At 38.3% G+C, this 17,696-nt stretch overlaps 1 protein-coding gene across 4 annotated transcripts; it reads right to left on the bottom strand.

Moving 5' to 3' along the window:
* Positions 1–5,189: 5,189 nt before the first annotated feature.
* On the bottom strand, positions 5,190–16,335 carry TMEM19 (transmembrane protein 19). 4 transcript variants are annotated; one of them, XM_041465677.1, is made up of 7 exons: positions 16,283–16,335; positions 15,887–16,037; positions 13,076–13,189; positions 11,503–11,640; positions 11,025–11,279; positions 9,754–9,963; positions 5,190–6,993 (listed from the first exon to the last, which is right to left on the bottom strand). In XM_041465677.1, the coding sequence occupies exons 2-7, from the start codon at positions 16,014–16,016 to the stop codon at positions 6,830–6,832; spliced, it is 1,011 nt and encodes a 336-aa protein (XP_041321611.1). In that variant the 5' UTR covers positions 16,017–16,037; positions 16,283–16,335; the 3' UTR covers positions 5,190–6,829. The 4 variants fall into 4 exon arrangements, with proteins under 4 accessions (XP_041321611.1, XP_041321608.1, XP_041321610.1 ...); XM_041465674.1 differs by lacking the exon at positions 16,283–16,335 and adding an exon at positions 16,146–16,272; XM_041465676.1 differs by lacking the exon at positions 16,283–16,335 and adding an exon at positions 16,146–16,272 and having other exon boundaries at positions 15,899–16,037.
* Positions 16,336–17,696: the final 1,361 nt, after the last annotated feature.

Here is a 17,696-nt window from a genome sequence, read left to right as displayed (position 1 = left end):
TGGTCATGTAAACTCTTAAAGCAAGTGCCTTCCTTTCTGTGACTGAACAAATGGAATTGAATCAGCTAGCCTATTCCTTTATTCATAACTTCTTCCCTTAGAAATTGCTAATTAAAGCCAGTGCTTCTTTTAATTACACCAAGTAACCCAGTTTCAAGAAAGTCACATAGACAAAATGCAAAGAAGACTTTATCAAGGTCAAGTGCATATTACTTTCAGCAGAATGTTTCCCCTAAAACCAACATCTTCTTGCTGCTTTGACCAATGAAATATTTTCTGTTAAAATGTTTGTATTTTGTTGTTAGAAGTGGAGAGCTGTAGTGATAGAAATATTGGTCACACTTTCTGTACAGAAAAATGCTTAAGTATATATGACTCCTGCCCCCATGCCTGAAGCAGGTGATGCCCCAGGGCATTGTGAGGAGCTGGGGGGTTACATGTGTTTTTTCAGTTCTGCAGGAAAAAAGAAATCTTCTGTGCTGTCAAGAGATTCTGAACATGAATGGTCCCATGAGGTCACACATTGCCTAATTAGATTAGGATTACATTTTTGAGAACCATGTTGTAACAAGCAGCAGCAGCAATGTGTTTCTGGCCAAAGCCTCTTGTGAGTGAGAGCACTACACCAAGTTGCATTGTACCCTGAATGGGCTGTCTGCCAGCACGAGGTTACTTTCCTGCTTTTCAGCTTTCCTGTCTGAAAAAATTGGGAAGAAACTTATTCTAGGTACTCTTGGGTAGAGTAATAAAATCATCCTGGTGGGCATCTGTCTCTGTTGTGTCTTGATATGGCCTCACACAGGACTGATGCTGTGATTCTGGGGAAGACACTGAGCTGATTTTTTTAGAAATACCTTCTAACCTTAAGGTAAATTCTGCATTAAACACTCGTATATATCAGGGTACCTCAGCACTCCTCAGAATCCTTAATGCAAAAGTGGAGCTCAGATTTCTGCAACTTTCAGCCCAAGCTGCCAGTTTTTGTGGGTTTACATTTCACTTTTCCCTAAACCTGGATGGGAAGGGAGACATTATAGGTCCCGGAGGACATCAAATAGCAGTTTTATATGACTATTTGCACTAGCAAAGAAAAACAATTGCAGAAAACAGATCAGTCCTGTGTCATGCCCAGAACAGTAGACACTGAGTTTGTACCTGCTGCTATGAAAAGAGTTGTTGTTCTGTGGACTGTGTTACTCACAGTCAGGATCAGAGTGGAGCTGTGGACTCCAGTCCAGGAGTTGGGGTGGTAAAACAGAGAAAGAGATAAATGAAACTGGAATTAAACCCAACCTGCTTTCTTCAAATAATGGCAGAAAACAAACACAAGAGGATATTTAAAAATTGTAAAAGACCTTTAATGATTACAATTATAAAGAACTATGGACAAAAATCCCAAAATGGCATATGTGCAGGAGAGATTTTTGGACTTGCAGACTTCATTACATGGGCACAGACTGATACATATGCATCCATTTTTTTTGCCACTGGGGAAAAAACCCAAAATATATAAAAAAAACCACGTTCTTCATTAGAGATAGGAAAGAAAAAGGTAAGTAATATAAATTTAACATCTAGATTACATTCTTATTTCAGGTGATTTCTGAAACCAAGCAAAGCATTTGTTAATCTACTCCAAACCAATTTGAATGTAAGTGCTGTATTACTCAAATCTGCAGGCCAACAATGTGAGAATATTATTGTTCATTTAACTTCAAACTCTAAAGAACAGTAATAGTACAGAAAAAATAATATTACACTGCCTTTTTGTCTTGTGATAAGGGCTTTGGGCACTTTTAATGGTTTGGTTGATGGTGGATGCTTTTTTTTTTTCTGCCATAGCTTTGGACAAGCTAAATCCACTACAGAGCTCCTCAAGCAGACACCACCAAGTGCAATGTCAGATGCTGAAACCCATGTCTTTGTTTTCTTATGGCACCTAGCAAAAGACAGAGTTTCCAGAATTCAGAGGGGAATAACACTCATGCTTCTCATCCCAATGCATTATGAATCAGCTCCTTTCACTTTTTCATTTTAAATTATATCAGGATGAGGCACTTAATGGAATGAGATGATGCACACCTGTTGGGAGCACCATTACCAGGACATTTGGCAGTTTAAGGCAGACTGAGACTGCTGCTGCTTCGGGGGACCATTTGATCACAGCAGTTTTTGACAGTGGAATGAATTCAGGACTTAGGAAGTCAACAAGTGAAATAATGAAATATCAGGAAAACAAGTAATACTGACAAAAAAAGTAGGATGACAGAAGTCATTGCTTTTCTAGTACTGGGCTGAACTCTGCATAAGCCAACGCAGCAAGAGCTCTTTGCCAAGAAACATCAGAACACAGTTGCACTTTTTCTGATGTCCTTCTATTTTTGCAGCTTTGCAGCTAGGGCTGCAGCTGCAAAGACCTTACAAAAATAGTTACTGAAGATACTAAAGGGTATTAACAAATGAGCACCAGAAAACTTCTTACTACTTTCTACTGATGTTTCTTCTAATTTCAGGATGCATTCTGTTTTTTTTTTTAAATCACTGTCATCCTTGTTAATGGTGTGGGTTTGAGCCTCTAAGACCATTTTGGACAGTGATCACATTGCAGTATTTAATTCTGCTTTATGCTTGCTTGAACAAAGCCACAAAAAAGCAGCCACCAGACAAGAGAGGTGCAAACAAGTTATGCAAAGCTTCACAGGTGACTCAGCAGGTCCAGCCAGGTAGCTCCCTGCAAACAGGCAGTTGTTTCCATGCTGGTGCTGTTCTCCTTTCCTCAGCATAGGTCAGGCTGGTTCTTCCACATTTCGGTTAATCCAGTCTTCACTTCTTGAATATCAACTGGATCAGCAAACACTTGTCCTAGCTCTAAAATGGCAAATCCCAGAACAGCACAGAGCAAGCAATGCTGCTGGTTGGTCTGCTATAGGAGGATGCATTTATTATGAAGATATTTTCAAAGTGATAGAGTGTATGATACTTGCTTAATACCATCAGTCAGTTCCAAAATGTTTCCTGATTAGAAATCATAATGGTGATCATTTACTTTCCTATGCATTCACCCTATTGTGTTTCAAGGAAAACTCCAACATATAAGGATGTGGTAGAGTGCCCATCATCAAAGGTATTCAAAATGTGATTGGACAGATTGATTATTATTAGATAATCTCACCAAAGATCCCTTTCCCACAAAAGGTTGGAACAGATGATCTCTCAAAAGTCCCTTCCAACCTGGGCTGTTCTGTGATTCTGATTTAATTAGTGGTTGTAGTGGGAAGGTATTAAAATGAACTTTGTGAGATGAATGTTGTAGAAAAGCAACTGAATATTCCTGGTGGAATTTCTTCACTTGGAACCAAGTTTTACAGACTTGGGAGTACACAAGTACAAGCTGCCATTTTCTCAGTAGCTTTGTTTCCACATTTCTGTATTCATCCTCATTTGGATGAATTGGTATTGGCACTAATATTTACTGAGGGTGGCTGCAGGCTTGGGGGTGCTGCAGGGATCCACATAGTCTGAGTGAATTTATGTACATTCTCTGACTTATGCATTACAACAGGCACATAATTGCATCCCAGAGCTGCACCTTATCCCCCAACAGAAGCAGTGTTTAAATATTATAATCCAGTTATAGAAATAGCTAGAAGCATACCTACATACCTACAAAGCTTCAAGGGAATAAATTTCCTGTAAAACAGGTTAACTCTTGCTTGAAGAAAAGTGACTTAATGCCAATTTAAAATGTTAGATAATGAAATGTAAAGAAAAGGCTGTGTGGGGACCAAAGTACTGCTGGAAGAAATGCAGGGAAAACAAATCCTACTTACAAATCTGAGATGCCTGGTCCTAACAGATTGCAATGTGAATACTGCTCAAGGTGGTTCTGTAAAAGACCAACAGAATTTCATGACATTTCAGCCCTTTACTGTCAGAAAAAGTCAATCTGCAGAATCAGCTTGTCCTTAATACCCAAGACAGGTGTAACACCCGCCTTTGTTTTTTACACCACTTTATTTTGCTGTCCCAGGAAACTGGGCAATGATGGACCACTCAAATGCAGCATGTGCACACCCAAGACAATCTGCAGCTGTAACAATAAAATAGAAATTAAAAAAAAATAGATACTGCTGATTCTAATACCAGCATACTTCAACAATCATGGCACCAATTCTGGGCGAGACCTGGCTAAAGATTTCTCGCATGCAATTATGTCAAAATTTTACTTAAACATCTATCACATCCACCAATCAAGCCAAGCATGAAGACCTGTAAGCCACAATTGTAACCACTTCAATTAAAGTTTTTGAGTGTTTTGCCTTGGGGTTGTGGAAATATTGATGCCACTTAATTATTAATGCAAAATCAGTGACAGAGGTATATAACAGGGGTATCGATGGTTCTGAAGCTAAAGAATAATTCAAGTGTTTAAAGAATGGAATTAAATTTGTTAACTGCTGTAACCTATTTTTCAATTTCAAACTGATCAACTTCCTGATTTTCCCTTAACGCAACCTTTTTCTTTTTACTTCCTGCATTTTTTGTCTCTCCAAGTAGCACTTGGACACGGGCTATCCATCTGCTGCCTTGTGAGCCCAGAAACTGCTCCTAGTGACCCACACCAAGTTACAGGCAGTTTGTCACATTCTGCAATTTCTTCCCATCTCCGCCTTCTCCCAAAGCTCGTCAGTTTACAGCTACTGAGTAGTTAAATGTAACAATATTTGCCCAAGCTACACTCAATACACCCGAAGTTAATGCTGTCCTTTTCAGAATTTAAGTGCGCTCAGATCTTTCTTTATACTGGAAACTTACGAGTGGAAATTTCAAAAGCAACTCAAGTATCATAACTAAGACAAGACAAAAAAAATTCCAAAATAATGGCCTTTGAAGAGTTCACTCAGATCACATTTGTTCATATGATCACAGATCAAAGCATTTCATGCTGCTATGAATATGAAATCAGATGTCTTCTCACTATGGTAAAATGGTTTTCAAATGAACTCATAAAAAATAGTGAAAAAGCTGACCAGGTCCACTTCAGTGGCTGTAAGTACACTTCACTTCAGGAAACAAAAGCATATAAGAATAACGCATTTATCTGCAAAAAAAAAAAAAAAAAAAAAAAAAAGTATCTTACAAATTTTACTTGCTCAATTCTAGAAACCACAACAGTATTAATAAAATCATAGAAGACAACTAATACAGTGTTTATTTAGAAGCAGCATAAGTCCAAACAGTGCATAAAATTCAAAAGTGTTTATTGTTACAGTTTAAGTGCATATATTACTTCCATAATTTTGTGCCCTTCCACAAGAACAAAAAGAGAGCAGCTACACAATTTGTTCTTTTCAAAAAGCTTTTACTACTTTGAGATCTCATCTTTCTAATAGTGAAGATCTCATCTTTCTAATACAGTGAAGTAGTTCCAGTGATGAATTCCAGATCTGTATAGACTAGATTTCTAAAGAGTAAACTCAGTATGGAAAAGTGTTAAAGTTTTTTAATATTCCCATAAAAGGTGACAAAATAAAAAAGTAAATTGAATTAAGACAGGCAATATACACAAGACACTTGTAAAAAAACCCAGATGTTCAATATAAAATATTCATCTATCTCTAACAAAAAAGGAAAAGCTTTTCATAAGTTAAAAGTATGGGCCCACACTTCTGAATGTCAATGCTGAGAAGTTATTATGAGGGTATCTCTAAAATTTAAATACAATCTGTACTGGCTACCTTACTTCCCTTACTTCCACAACTTTCATAAATGAATGATGGAAGACAGAATTACCTAACACAGGAATCTGAGCATCAAAAATTAAATTTCTATTTTAAATGGTTTATATGTGTGACTTCCCCCATTTGCAACAAGGATAACATCTGTTGCTTCTTTGGCTGAGGTCATCATCTCTAAATAGAAGCCCCAAATAAAATGGGAAACATTTCCACTGCTGAGAAATAACCAAGGAGTATAGTTTGGTTAGAATGCCAAACACAATGGAACAATTCTATACTTATAGAAAAAAACATTATCTTTCTAAAGAGATGATTGTGAATCCACAACTGTCATCTTAAATTTTAAAGTATTTGGTAAGTACCACAGTATTGACAAATCTTCATACATATCATTACTTTTGAAATAAAGATGTCAAAAAAGCACAGAAAATTTTATTATTCTTACTGGAACAGCTTAAAGTTTCTACTTTAAATTCAGATTTTTGTTTCCAATGTTATGTATGGATCATTTTTACCAAACCTATTCTCAGGGAAGTGGAGAAAGTATCAGGATAAAGAATAGGCAATAAGGCTGAATTCTTTCTTCCCTGCCCAAATACTTCCAAAACACCTTACGAACTGTAGATAATGAGAAATACCAGAATTCACCCACTTCACCCATGTTACCATTGCCTACATAAAGCTGCAGTGTATTTTGTGTCTAACTTGGATAATAGCCACAAGGCTCCATCACACGTGATTGACGTGAAGCTGTTTCCAGCTTCCTGCCTTTCCAGATGCTGGGAACTGGAGAGAATAGACACCAACACTTCAGCTCCATAAATGGAGGATAAATGAATCAAGTGCTTCACCCCACCTGGCAATGACCTACATCCACCTGAGGAGCAGCGAGAGCATTATTGACAAAGCACCTTCCTGAGAGACGCTGATTGCCACATGAGGTTTACAGCCTTAACAAGTTGAGCTGGAAGGTCCTTCGGCTCTCTGAATGTTTCAGATCCATCTCTTAAAGAGAGTTCAACTGGAACTCTTTGGAGTCTCTGAGCAAGACTGAACATAAATGATTCGCATGCAGAAAACCTCAAATCATTTCAACCCCTTGGCCAGAAAAACCATGCTGTGCCTGGAAGCACCAGAGCAATGATGACAGAAGAAAAAAGATTTACGGCGTTGTTGTCTAATATAGGTTTTCCAGATATGTGCCTGGAGTCTTTCGTTTGGTGGTTAACAACCATGCCAATTGTCTGGTCAAAACCTAGAAAAAAGATAAAAACTTAATTTTACAAAGCCAACCAAAATGAAGATAAACTTAGTAACCAAGTATATACACCTTCCTAAATTTATTTTACTATAACACTGTTAAATCTCTGTAAGAAGACATCATCAGACTAAGCTAAATTACAGTTAGTTTAATTGGTACCTTCAAAGAATGGGGTAAAAATGCAGTATTTTACATTAGAAGTTGCTTCTTTTGAGAAGTTACACTTCTGTCAAATCTTCTCTCTTTATGTAGTTTCACAGCAAAGAAAGGAATGAAACAAGCTAAATTAGAAGAGGAAAAAGCTGTTCCAAGTCACTCTAAAGCAAAGGATGCTGTTTTGAACAGAAACAACTTATTAGCAACATGTTTTCTGGCAAGAAGACGTATTTCTTTTAAAAGGAAAATTATGGAAACAACATTATTACTTAATCTGACAGAAAACAAGCTCCTAACAAAGGCTGAATTTATAAATTCTATTTACATAGTAATTTTATTCTACTAGCAGCTATACTACTATTAGCTATTACTGTACAGATACCATTATCCTATGTTTTGTCCAGCTGCAACATTCTGTATGTTGACAAAAGCACACCAATCTAGAATGCCTGATCTTAACTCACACTGCAGTGAGTGTAACTCACTACAGTGCACATGCACACTTTTAAGGTTGGAACATTCCAAATGAAATCAGTGTATTTTATATTAATTTTTCTTCTTTTACATTTTACTTTCAACACTCACAACCTGGAAACTTCAAAGAAAGCTGCTACTTTAATAGAAAAAAAATTCTGCACCTCAGACAAAACTTAAAAAAACCCCTACTACAAACCTCCCTGGCAGATATATAGTTGGTAATACTGTTTTGAAACATATATTTAAACCTGGCCTTAAATAATGCAGAAGAGCTACAGAAAAATCAAACTTCAAAGTCTAATAGTCTAACTCTGAACACTTGCTATGTTTTAGAGAGTAGTACTTTCTTTGAGGAAAAACTGGAATTAACTGTTTTCTCAATATATGCCTCAATTGTACATAAAGCGTATATTCCGATCTTGAACAAGTAGGTAGAGTAACCAGTCCTTTTGTTAGCTTTGTTATTTACAGAATAGATATAGACTGACAACATGGGCAAATTTGAATCTTATTCTGCACAGCTATTCAATGTTTTAATTAATAACTGTGCAGTCAGGGGTGCATTTTCTTTCAGAAACAGTGGGTATCACAGGCTGTTAGATACACCACATCTAGGAATATCACTAAAAGGAAAAACATTGACAGAAAGGATTAGCAGCATACTGTTTTAAAAAAAAGAGACAATGCTTTATTCCCACTGCCATATTTATTGTTTTTCAAGATGCTTCAGAAACTAGAGGATTCCTTCTGAGTCCACACTGAAAAAAGTGGGCTGAAGGAGAGGCACAAATGAGCAGCACAGTTTTGCCAGAATCACATCACATATATACCACAGCACATACATGCACAACATAGTATACATACTCCAGGAATGCTTTTGAATTTGTAAAAGAAACTGTGTAACTTGCACGCTGTCCCTGCTGCAGTAAAAAGGTAAGTTGCTGAGCATGGAAAAAACACATGAAATGAAGAAGACATAGATGCTGATAAATGCAGGCATGCACTAGCTAAGTTTACTCCATTCTCTTAATTCATCTGCCTGATTAGGAGCTTGAAACATTGCCTGAGTGCTTAAGTGTTTCTTGCTCAGGACAGAAATATCTAAAAATTCATCAAATAGTTAGAAATATCTAAAAATTCATCAAATAGTTAAACATTCCATTGCATTTCAAACTTTACTGGAATTACAAAGAATAGAGCATAACAAATGCTGTATAGCCAAATCCAGAGCATCAACAACAGTTTGTAGATCTCACTGTAAAGGCAGACCTAAAGGACTTGTGTCTCTGAGGCAGTTCATCTGCACATTCATACCCTGACCTCCAATTAATAAGTATACCAACAATGAAACCTATAAACTTAAGTTCTCTCTGTAAACAAGCTGGCAAACAAGACAGTGTCACATATGGTTTCTAAACAATTTTGAAACATAGGATAAGTTTACAGCTTAGCCTAAAGGTTGTCTGTAGTGTTTATTCACAGGCAATGATCCTTCAAGGCAAAGAGTAAACACTGAAATAATTTAGAACCAGCCAGTCAACATTAAAAAAAAAAAAAAGCAGCATATTGTCTTTTTATTTAAAGTCACAGCTAGTTTGTGATAAGCTTAACTTATAGGAAACAGTGCTCTGTATTATAGAGCTTCTACAGGAAGCAGCGAAAAAACAGAAGGTAAACTATTATTCACTTTTTCTTACTTAATTCTTACATTTGAGCCTATTGCTAAGACTTCAAAATTAGGAATGGAGCTTCTGCAGTGACAACTTAATCCCAGTAAACGGATAATATTAAACCAACATTTTTTCTTATAAAATGTTACTATAATTAGACATATACAAAAGGAGAGGGCAGCAATTGCCTCTTCCAAGGTAAGCCGTTGGGTATCTCTGTCTCTTTGTCATCAACATGACAATAAGCTAGAATAAACAAATCAAAATGTGGAAAAGGGCCAACCACTCTCGCTCCTTTTCACTACTATGTCCATTTGCTCCCTTTGTCCTTTATGCTGCTATTTCTGTAATCTTTCAATTTAAAAATCATATCCTGAGCCCTTCTTGAAGTTCAAGTCAAATTTAAGGTTACATTGGGAGAAAGGGGGAAAGTAAAAAAGAAGACTCTTACCACTGTATTGCATCGTAGCTCCCAAATACGAATCGACAATTGATCCCAGTAGGCCAGCTGCTGCAGCAAACACTATAATGGGCCATTGCGGAGCAGATATTTCCAGATCAGTCACAAAAATGAGCTGAGTTATAAAGTAGGCTATACCTACTGTCATGCCTCCAAGCAAACTTGAGATCAGGCCCACTAAAGTAACAGCTCCATTAGTACCTAAAGCAAATAAAATGTAGCTGATTTACAAACTGGTTTTAAAAGACTTGTATTAAATGAAATGTTTTACATGAAATCCAAACTAAAGCTCCATAGTGAGCTTCTCTCCTTACATCTACTGCAGCTTTTTACAATTCCCATTATGCTGTTTAGCAGCTTAAGCTGTACCATTACTGCCTGTTACTTCTCCTTTCCTGTCTCTAGGGCTAGTTCTCTAGAAATATTCACCAGCATTAAATTAAATAAAACTAGACAGCACACACCTCTCAATATCACCTTGTATTTGTCTGGTCTAGGTGGTGGTGGGGAATAAAAGAAGAGATTTGCTCAAGAAAAACAGACCTTGAGATGTGCACTTTAAAGCAATGCCCTCTTTTGGAAGTAGTATACTAAGACACATTTCACCAACACATATAAAAATAAAAACCAAATCCATAGACAGAAATGTTTGATAGCTCATTGAATAAAATTTTGAAGAATGTATATATAAAAAAAATTCCCTTGCATTTAACTCCTATCCAACAAGATCTGTACCTCTGATCAATTTGTCAGCAAGGCATATTGCTTTAAAGCAACAACATCCACCATGGAGACAACACTTGACAGACAGAAAGTTCACTTCATTCACCCTTGGCAGGATATTAAAGGAAATGAGTGATTTGGTTATGATGTGAATTTTCTGTACTATCTCTATTGAATATATATGTATTCTACTGACTAAAATAATGCCTGAAAACTATCAGTTGATAACTTCATATTAGCAGTATTCTTCATATTAGCAGTATAAACTCTTACTATTGTCAGAGATTAGAAGTGACAGCATTCAGAATGATTTTAGCTCCGTGGTTGCTATGCCCGTGCATCTCATCAACAAGATGCAGAAGAAACACGGCTGACATATGCATATTCCATTTCAGAGAATGCATTCCTGGTAACCTTTTCAAATCCCAGATTTCTGATATTTCTTTTTCTATGTCTTTCTTGGAACTTTTCAAGTTGGATGCATAATTCAAAACAGATTAACAAAATATTAAGAACATGTAGAAGAGGTTACACCTTACCTACTGGAACCTGTTCCCAGGTCGTTATCAATCTTGGTTTGCCTTTACTCATAACACTACCAATCTCTGAAGCCCATGTATCACCAGCAGAGCATGCCAAAGCTCCCAAAAGGGATAAGCACATCCATGATGCTGTGTACTCCTTTGAAAAGTCAATAGGAATTTCACCCGGTCCACTTTCTATCATATATAAGAGAGCCAGCTCAGTAGGAACACCACCATTACAGAATACCTGAACCCAATTCCTCTGGCCACCTGAAGTATAGAAACTGAATTTTAGTAATTTCAGGCAACAGCATGAGGCAAAAGCAAAATAACACATACATAAAGTTAAATTTAAAAAGACACACATTCAAAACAGAAACTTTATGGCAATTTATTTAATAGAACAGAAGCAAAAGCAAAGTGGCTCGCTAATATTCAGGGATATCTAAAGAATTAAAAAAGAATCTAAAAGAATTAAAGTATTTTGGCTTACCTTCTTTGTATTCTGAATCTATTTGTTTCTTTATATCTTTTCTCCACTTAGTAAGTTTTGAAGAAGTAACAAAAAATACAAACAAAGAAGAGAAGAAACTGTAATTTGCGACTGTAAGGATAAATCCAACCACTAGTCCTATGAAGAAAAAAAGAAGTACATAAAGTTCCTTCATGTATCAATGGTTGTTTTACAAAGCAATTAAGTATTTCAAATTTTCTGAGTATGAAGAGTATCTTCCTGATAAACCTTAGACAATGATGCAATAAGAGACTCTATTGAAAATTCCTAATTTTATTGTAACTGAAGCATGTGATTTTTAAGACTTTTTGCCACAAATCAGTTATACTGTGCAAAATTAATAAAGAGAAGCAATAAAACCCCCAGAATACAAAGAATATATAATTGAAATTCAAGTACTCTGCCTGAAGAATATTATTATTTTTATAAGGAGCAGATATATACCTGTGGCTGTGCCTCTATCAGCAAGTTTATCATTAATTTAGGTATCAAATCCCACATCCAAGGTCTTTAAGATAACCTGTAAAACCCTCCTCCATATCTTAGCAGATGCTACTTCTCTATTCTTTTCTTTCTTTCCTTTTTTATTTTCTGATTTTTATTCCACCTCTTTATTTCTGTAATTTTTAAAGTATTTAATCTCCTTGATGCAATTCATTTTTATGTCCCCTTTCATGGGGGAGGCCTAATTTCACTCCTCACCATGAGATTACAATTCTAAAGGACTGAAAGAAAAACGGTTACATTTAAGAGCAAATGCCAGTAGAAATTGGCTAGCAGAGCTGTTAAGAGGTCAGAACATAAAAGTCAGAAAGATTTTTGTCAGTGTAGAAAATGCTTCCCTTAACTCTCACAGACAGAAGATTTGCAAAATGGGTGACAAGGGAAGGAAGGATTTGAGGCCCTGTTTTACTCCACTGAACATCAATTCAGACAATGTCACAAGACAAGGGTGAATCACCTCACCCTGAAACGTTGCATCAGATTTCAATAAACACTATTGTACACTACACTGGGCTTTTCATCATGTGGTCTAGAAAAACTTTTCAGAAACAGTCATTTGTTCTTAGTGAAGTACAGATTTAATTTTCTTATTTTGGCCAGGCCAAAAAATGCCTAGAACTGCTTCTGTTACAGAAAGGGGAACCATACAGAAAGGAGAACTGATTTCCCTCCAAGCAGGAAGGCTGCTGACATGATCAGTTTAGGGTTTTTCTTTACCACTACCTCTGCCATTTCTTTGTTTCTCTATGAATCCTTCTATAAGCTAACCAAACCATGTGATTTAACTGCATACTGTACTGAAGTTTAAAAGAATCTTCCAGGTTTATGTAACTATAATAGTATTAATTAAATCAATTACCAACAGTAGCACAGGGTTAACTTGACTGTTTAAACAGGCATGAGAAAAAAAATCCTAGTATGAATCTGGGGTATGTATGCTTACATTTACACTTTATTATAATAGAACTAGGTAAAGTCTTAAACTGCAAACAATAAAAATGACCTTTAGTTTACCAAATGTTTAGCTTAAGTCTCAGAAAAAACATACCTCCCAATGCACCACTGTGGTCAAGACTCTTCTTCTTAAAACCCTGTGTAGCAATAATTAGTGGAACCAATACTGAGAAAAGCCAGCGCCATGGAGAAATGGGTCGTAAAGTACCTGATAAATCAAATAACAGGGTTACACATGATCCTCATAAAGCCTTTATGTCTTCACGTCTGAAAAGTCATTATTTCCTGATATATACTTAAATTTTGATCTTAATAGAGATTGAAACTTTTTATCCTTCAGAAGAAGGATATTCATATGGACAGAAGGACAATATATCTGCAATTATCTACTCAATTTTTCCATTCAGCTATCAAAAGAAAATATATTTAATGAACTGAAATTAACTACAAAAAATAGCAAAATGTGACAAGAAATTAATATGGTGATATTTTCCATTCTAAAAGGGATTTCTGAACTTCAAAAACTAACATCTGAATTTACTGTGACAAAATTCCACTACCAAAAAAAGCCAAGCAAGACAGTCTGCTAGGTGAAAGTAGTGTGACCACTTTATGAAACATCAGCCCTTTCAGTTCTTCTGAAAGATGATGTAAGGCTCTTCAAAATATACTTTGAGCTGATGACTTTCTCAGCAAGATTTGAAGTGACAGTTTCAGTCTGAAAAACACACAAACTTCTAAAAGCTAAAGCCAATAGCTAATGTAGGTTCTGAAATAAAAAAAAATAAAAATTAAACCTTGAGAAGTTATTATATCCCCTATACAAATACAAGATATCACAAATCTTGCATTCAAGTAAGTCTTAATCTTGTAAAAGAAAGATTTCACAGAGGCTTGTCTTGCTGGAATGATAAACATGATGGTTTTCAACAAGAACTTTTGTGTCACCAGGACCCCAACCTCTGCACAAACACTGGCTCCCTGGTGCAAAGCAGGACATAGTGAAACACTCATTGCAACATAAAGATTCTCAAGAAAAAAAAGCTCTTCTATGTACTGAAAAGCCCCAAAGCCATAATAGGTGAGCAAGGGGGGTCTTGCAGCCCAGGGCTGAGTCAGAAATTCAGAAGACAAGCACCAGATGTGGATGAAGAGCCCTCCAGTGCTGTAGCCTGGTATTGCTTATCACAAACCAAGGCAGCTCTTGGTGCAAACTTGAGTGTAAGCAGTATTGGAACACAAAGGAGTTCCTTTTGTTTGGCTAACAAATAGAACTTTCATGTCTTCAAGGTCATTTTCAAACTAAACTTTTTGGATTTGTTTGTAGGAGAGAAAAGTATTTGTACTAAATTACTAGTAAGTAAGACCAAGGTAGGATGTATAATAATGAATGTGTTCTTCAACATTCTGGCTTCACTAACATCTGGCCCACTGTTTGGTGCTTAAGAATTATTATAAACTGTACATTAATAAAAGTACATTTGTAGTATTTTTGTATTTATATTACGGACTGTGAATTTCACCACTTTTATGGGCTGAACCATTTTAAGCCCATTAACTACTATATGTTTCATTCACCTCCTTGAAAAGCCATGTCTTTCTACAGTCTCAGGCAAATGAACAACAAGTTTTATGTCCTTCTTGTTGCACAACCATTCCCTACAAAAAGGAGGATTTGTCCGCAGTCTTCTCCTTTCTATCAGGCCCTATCCTGATTAGCTGGTACCAGGTCTCTCCATGCTTACTCCACTCATATAACAGAACGGGGACTAGAATATCCTAATTGTCAGAAAAGCAGACACATATAAATGAAGTTGCACGTTTAAATCCCACTTGGGTAGCTACAAATGGCACAAATAAAAGCTGGTTGTGAAGCCTGCTTCTGCCTACTTTCTACACATCTGGCATCTCACTACAAGCCAAACCAGAAATAAGCAGACAACACAGATTTAATGCTGTACCAGAACTAACCCATCCTAAATCACTGAAAAACACTAAGCAGAGACATACAATTGCCTCTACAAAAGTCAGCTTATACTGGTGGAGTATTTATTATAGCTTCTTCTGGACCCAGGGTGTTATTAGGCAGTTGAAGATGTTCATCCTCTATCCCTAGGCACTTTCAGCAACACTGCGATGACACTGGAGCTCTTCCAGCATCAAACCGGCTGGGGTTCGAATGATAAGTCTTTACCTGTCTTGGAAAAGCAGTTGAATTCTTCTAGGCATAAACTGATACTGCAGGCAGCATCAGTATCAGCTGCTTTTGCACACTGCTGTAAGAATGGTCCTAGAGCCGAAAAGAAAGACTACAGAGAGGACTTGTGTCCCTGCAAGTGGGAGCAGGAGGTGTCCCTGCATACAACTAAGTCACAGCCAGACTGAGTTGCCCAAGCAGAATGCTGAGCTGACAGTACACACCTCAGCCAGCCACTCCATGTACACATCCCTATCTTCTTATACCATTTCCCATTTCTCTGTCCTCGACTAAGCAAGTCTTCCTGCATGACCTGTCCCACACGCTGCGGATGTTGCTGATTCCTAAAACAGTCCTGAAAGCTGGCACACTCCTTCCATGCTGTCACATACTTCCCCTGACACAGAAAGACCTCTATCAGCTCAGTCTTTCTTTTCACTTAAGTTTTATTTGCTTTCTTTTGAAGAAAGAAATCACAAAGGACATCAGCATTTCAAACAGAACGTGATCCCTGAGCAGAGCTGCAAGTAAGCAGCTGTCAGTCTCTTCTAAACCACTATCGCCTACTGTAAGAGGTGAGGCTATCAGCTCTACAGACGGAGGAAGGGGCTGTGCACACCCCATTTCTGTCTCCTGCCTAGAGGAGCCGGAGGGGAGGGCTCGCCCGTGGCCGTGCCATGCCAGCCTCTCCCCGGCCTTTGGACTCACCGTAGTACGTACTTGCAGTCATGGACACGATCCAGAACGCCAGCGAAATACAAATGAGCAAGTTCAGGATGACCATATTCGCCATCATCTTGAGGTATTCTCTGAAGAAATCCTCCTGGTAATAGGACATGGGAATCAAGAAGGACAACACCTGAGGGGAAAACACAAGGCGCAGGGCATCAGCGATACCGCCACCATCTCCTTCTCCTCCTCTTTCTCCTCCCGCCCGGCCGGAACTGCGGCCGGGCCCGGTCCGCACCGTTCTCGGGGCGCTGCCGGGAGGCACCGAGGCGCTCATGGAGAGGCTGCTGCGGCCACCCCGGCCGGCGCACCCGGGCTGCGCTGCGCGGCGCCGGGCGGCCGGAGGCGCTCGCACCGCCCGGCCCCGTCACCGACCTGCTCCCTGCGGCGACAGGCGCCGCCGCCATCCCGCCCCGCGGCCTCGGCCTCCCCGCGCATGCTCCGCAGGCAGCCGCGCGGGCCCGCCCGCGCCTGCGCCGCAGCAAGGGGGCGCTGCGGCTGCGGCCGGGGCCGCGGCGTGAGGAGCGCTCTGTGCCCTGGGCGGGGATGGGGTCGCGCCCCTCCGACAGATGCTGGCAGCGGAGATCCAGTTTGCGAAATAAAACCAGGAACGACACGCCTGTGAAAGGCATGAAGTCTGTGGATAATTAGTGAGACCAATGAGTGCCTGGATGAGGTTTGAAACTTGTTGGAGCACTTCGAAGTTCATTAACAGCAGAAGAAAGAGACTTGAAACGTTTCCTAAAGCTGACTTGGGATGAAAACATGCCAAACCTGCCTGGTGGCTTTTCTTGGGGCACGTCAGAATGATTCCCAAAACACTCGAGTTGTAAATAAGCTGACATTAGCTACAGGACAGACTGCACAGCTCCCACTTCCACACATTCGAGGTTTCGTCAACAAAGCACAGTAAGAGGTGAAACTTCACAACTTCCCAAAAACCCATTGTTTTGAGGCAGCAGCCTCAAAATACACGAGAAATATATGAAATAAATAAGATTTCAGGCATCCCAGGAGACAATGCTGAAGAAGCATTTAAGTATTCAGCACTTGTTCTGTGGAACCTGGACCAAAACCTTCAAGTGGTACAGATGAGTCACCTCATGAACACCATGTGCTTTTTTCTTGTAGACTTCAGCAGCAGCAGCAGAACAGAGTATTTATTTAAGCATTCATCAAGAGGCAGGGTAATACAAAAAAGGACAGTAAAAGATCTTTGATACACAAGAGAAGTAGTTTTAAAGCTAGAAAATTCAAGTGAGCAATCTTGATTTAGGAGATGATAATTTCCTTACTGAATTTGGGAATAATTCTGGCTTGTGGAACCCATTTATTTTTGAGGCATGTTCTCTTATTTACCATTCAGCATCTGGAGTAGATTTCTGTCAAGGTGTGAACACAGCCCATGTGTTCTTTTTCTTTCAGAAGAAGAACATGATTATTTTCTCTCATAAACTTGGATATATTTTCATGTTGTTGTGAAAAAAAATACTCAGTTATGACTCAGAGCTGCATCTTCAGATGTTGTCTAAGCTAAGAAACTTACTTCTTAAAGATTTACAGATACCTGGTTTTAGCTGAAGAAAGTAGGCCTGTTCCAGAGGCTAAAGTTAATACTTGGGTGTTTACAATGTATTTTCTCCAGGCAATTAAAGACAAAACTTGGATCAGGTGCCTTAGAGAAGGCTTTATCTTATTTTCTGCTATACCTATTAGTAACAAATACTGGTAACACCCAAAATTTATCTCAAGTAGAGATACCTGAAACAGTAATACTAATGTAGGAGTA

Source organism: Pyrgilauda ruficollis, unplaced genomic scaffold (genome assembly GCF_017590135.1).
Source record: "Pyrgilauda ruficollis isolate IOZ18807 unplaced genomic scaffold, ASM1759013v1 scaffold19, whole genome shotgun sequence".
Taxonomy (NCBI): domain Eukaryota; kingdom Metazoa; phylum Chordata; class Aves; order Passeriformes; family Passeridae; genus Pyrgilauda; species Pyrgilauda ruficollis.
This window is presented reverse-complemented; position numbering and strand designations above follow the sequence as displayed.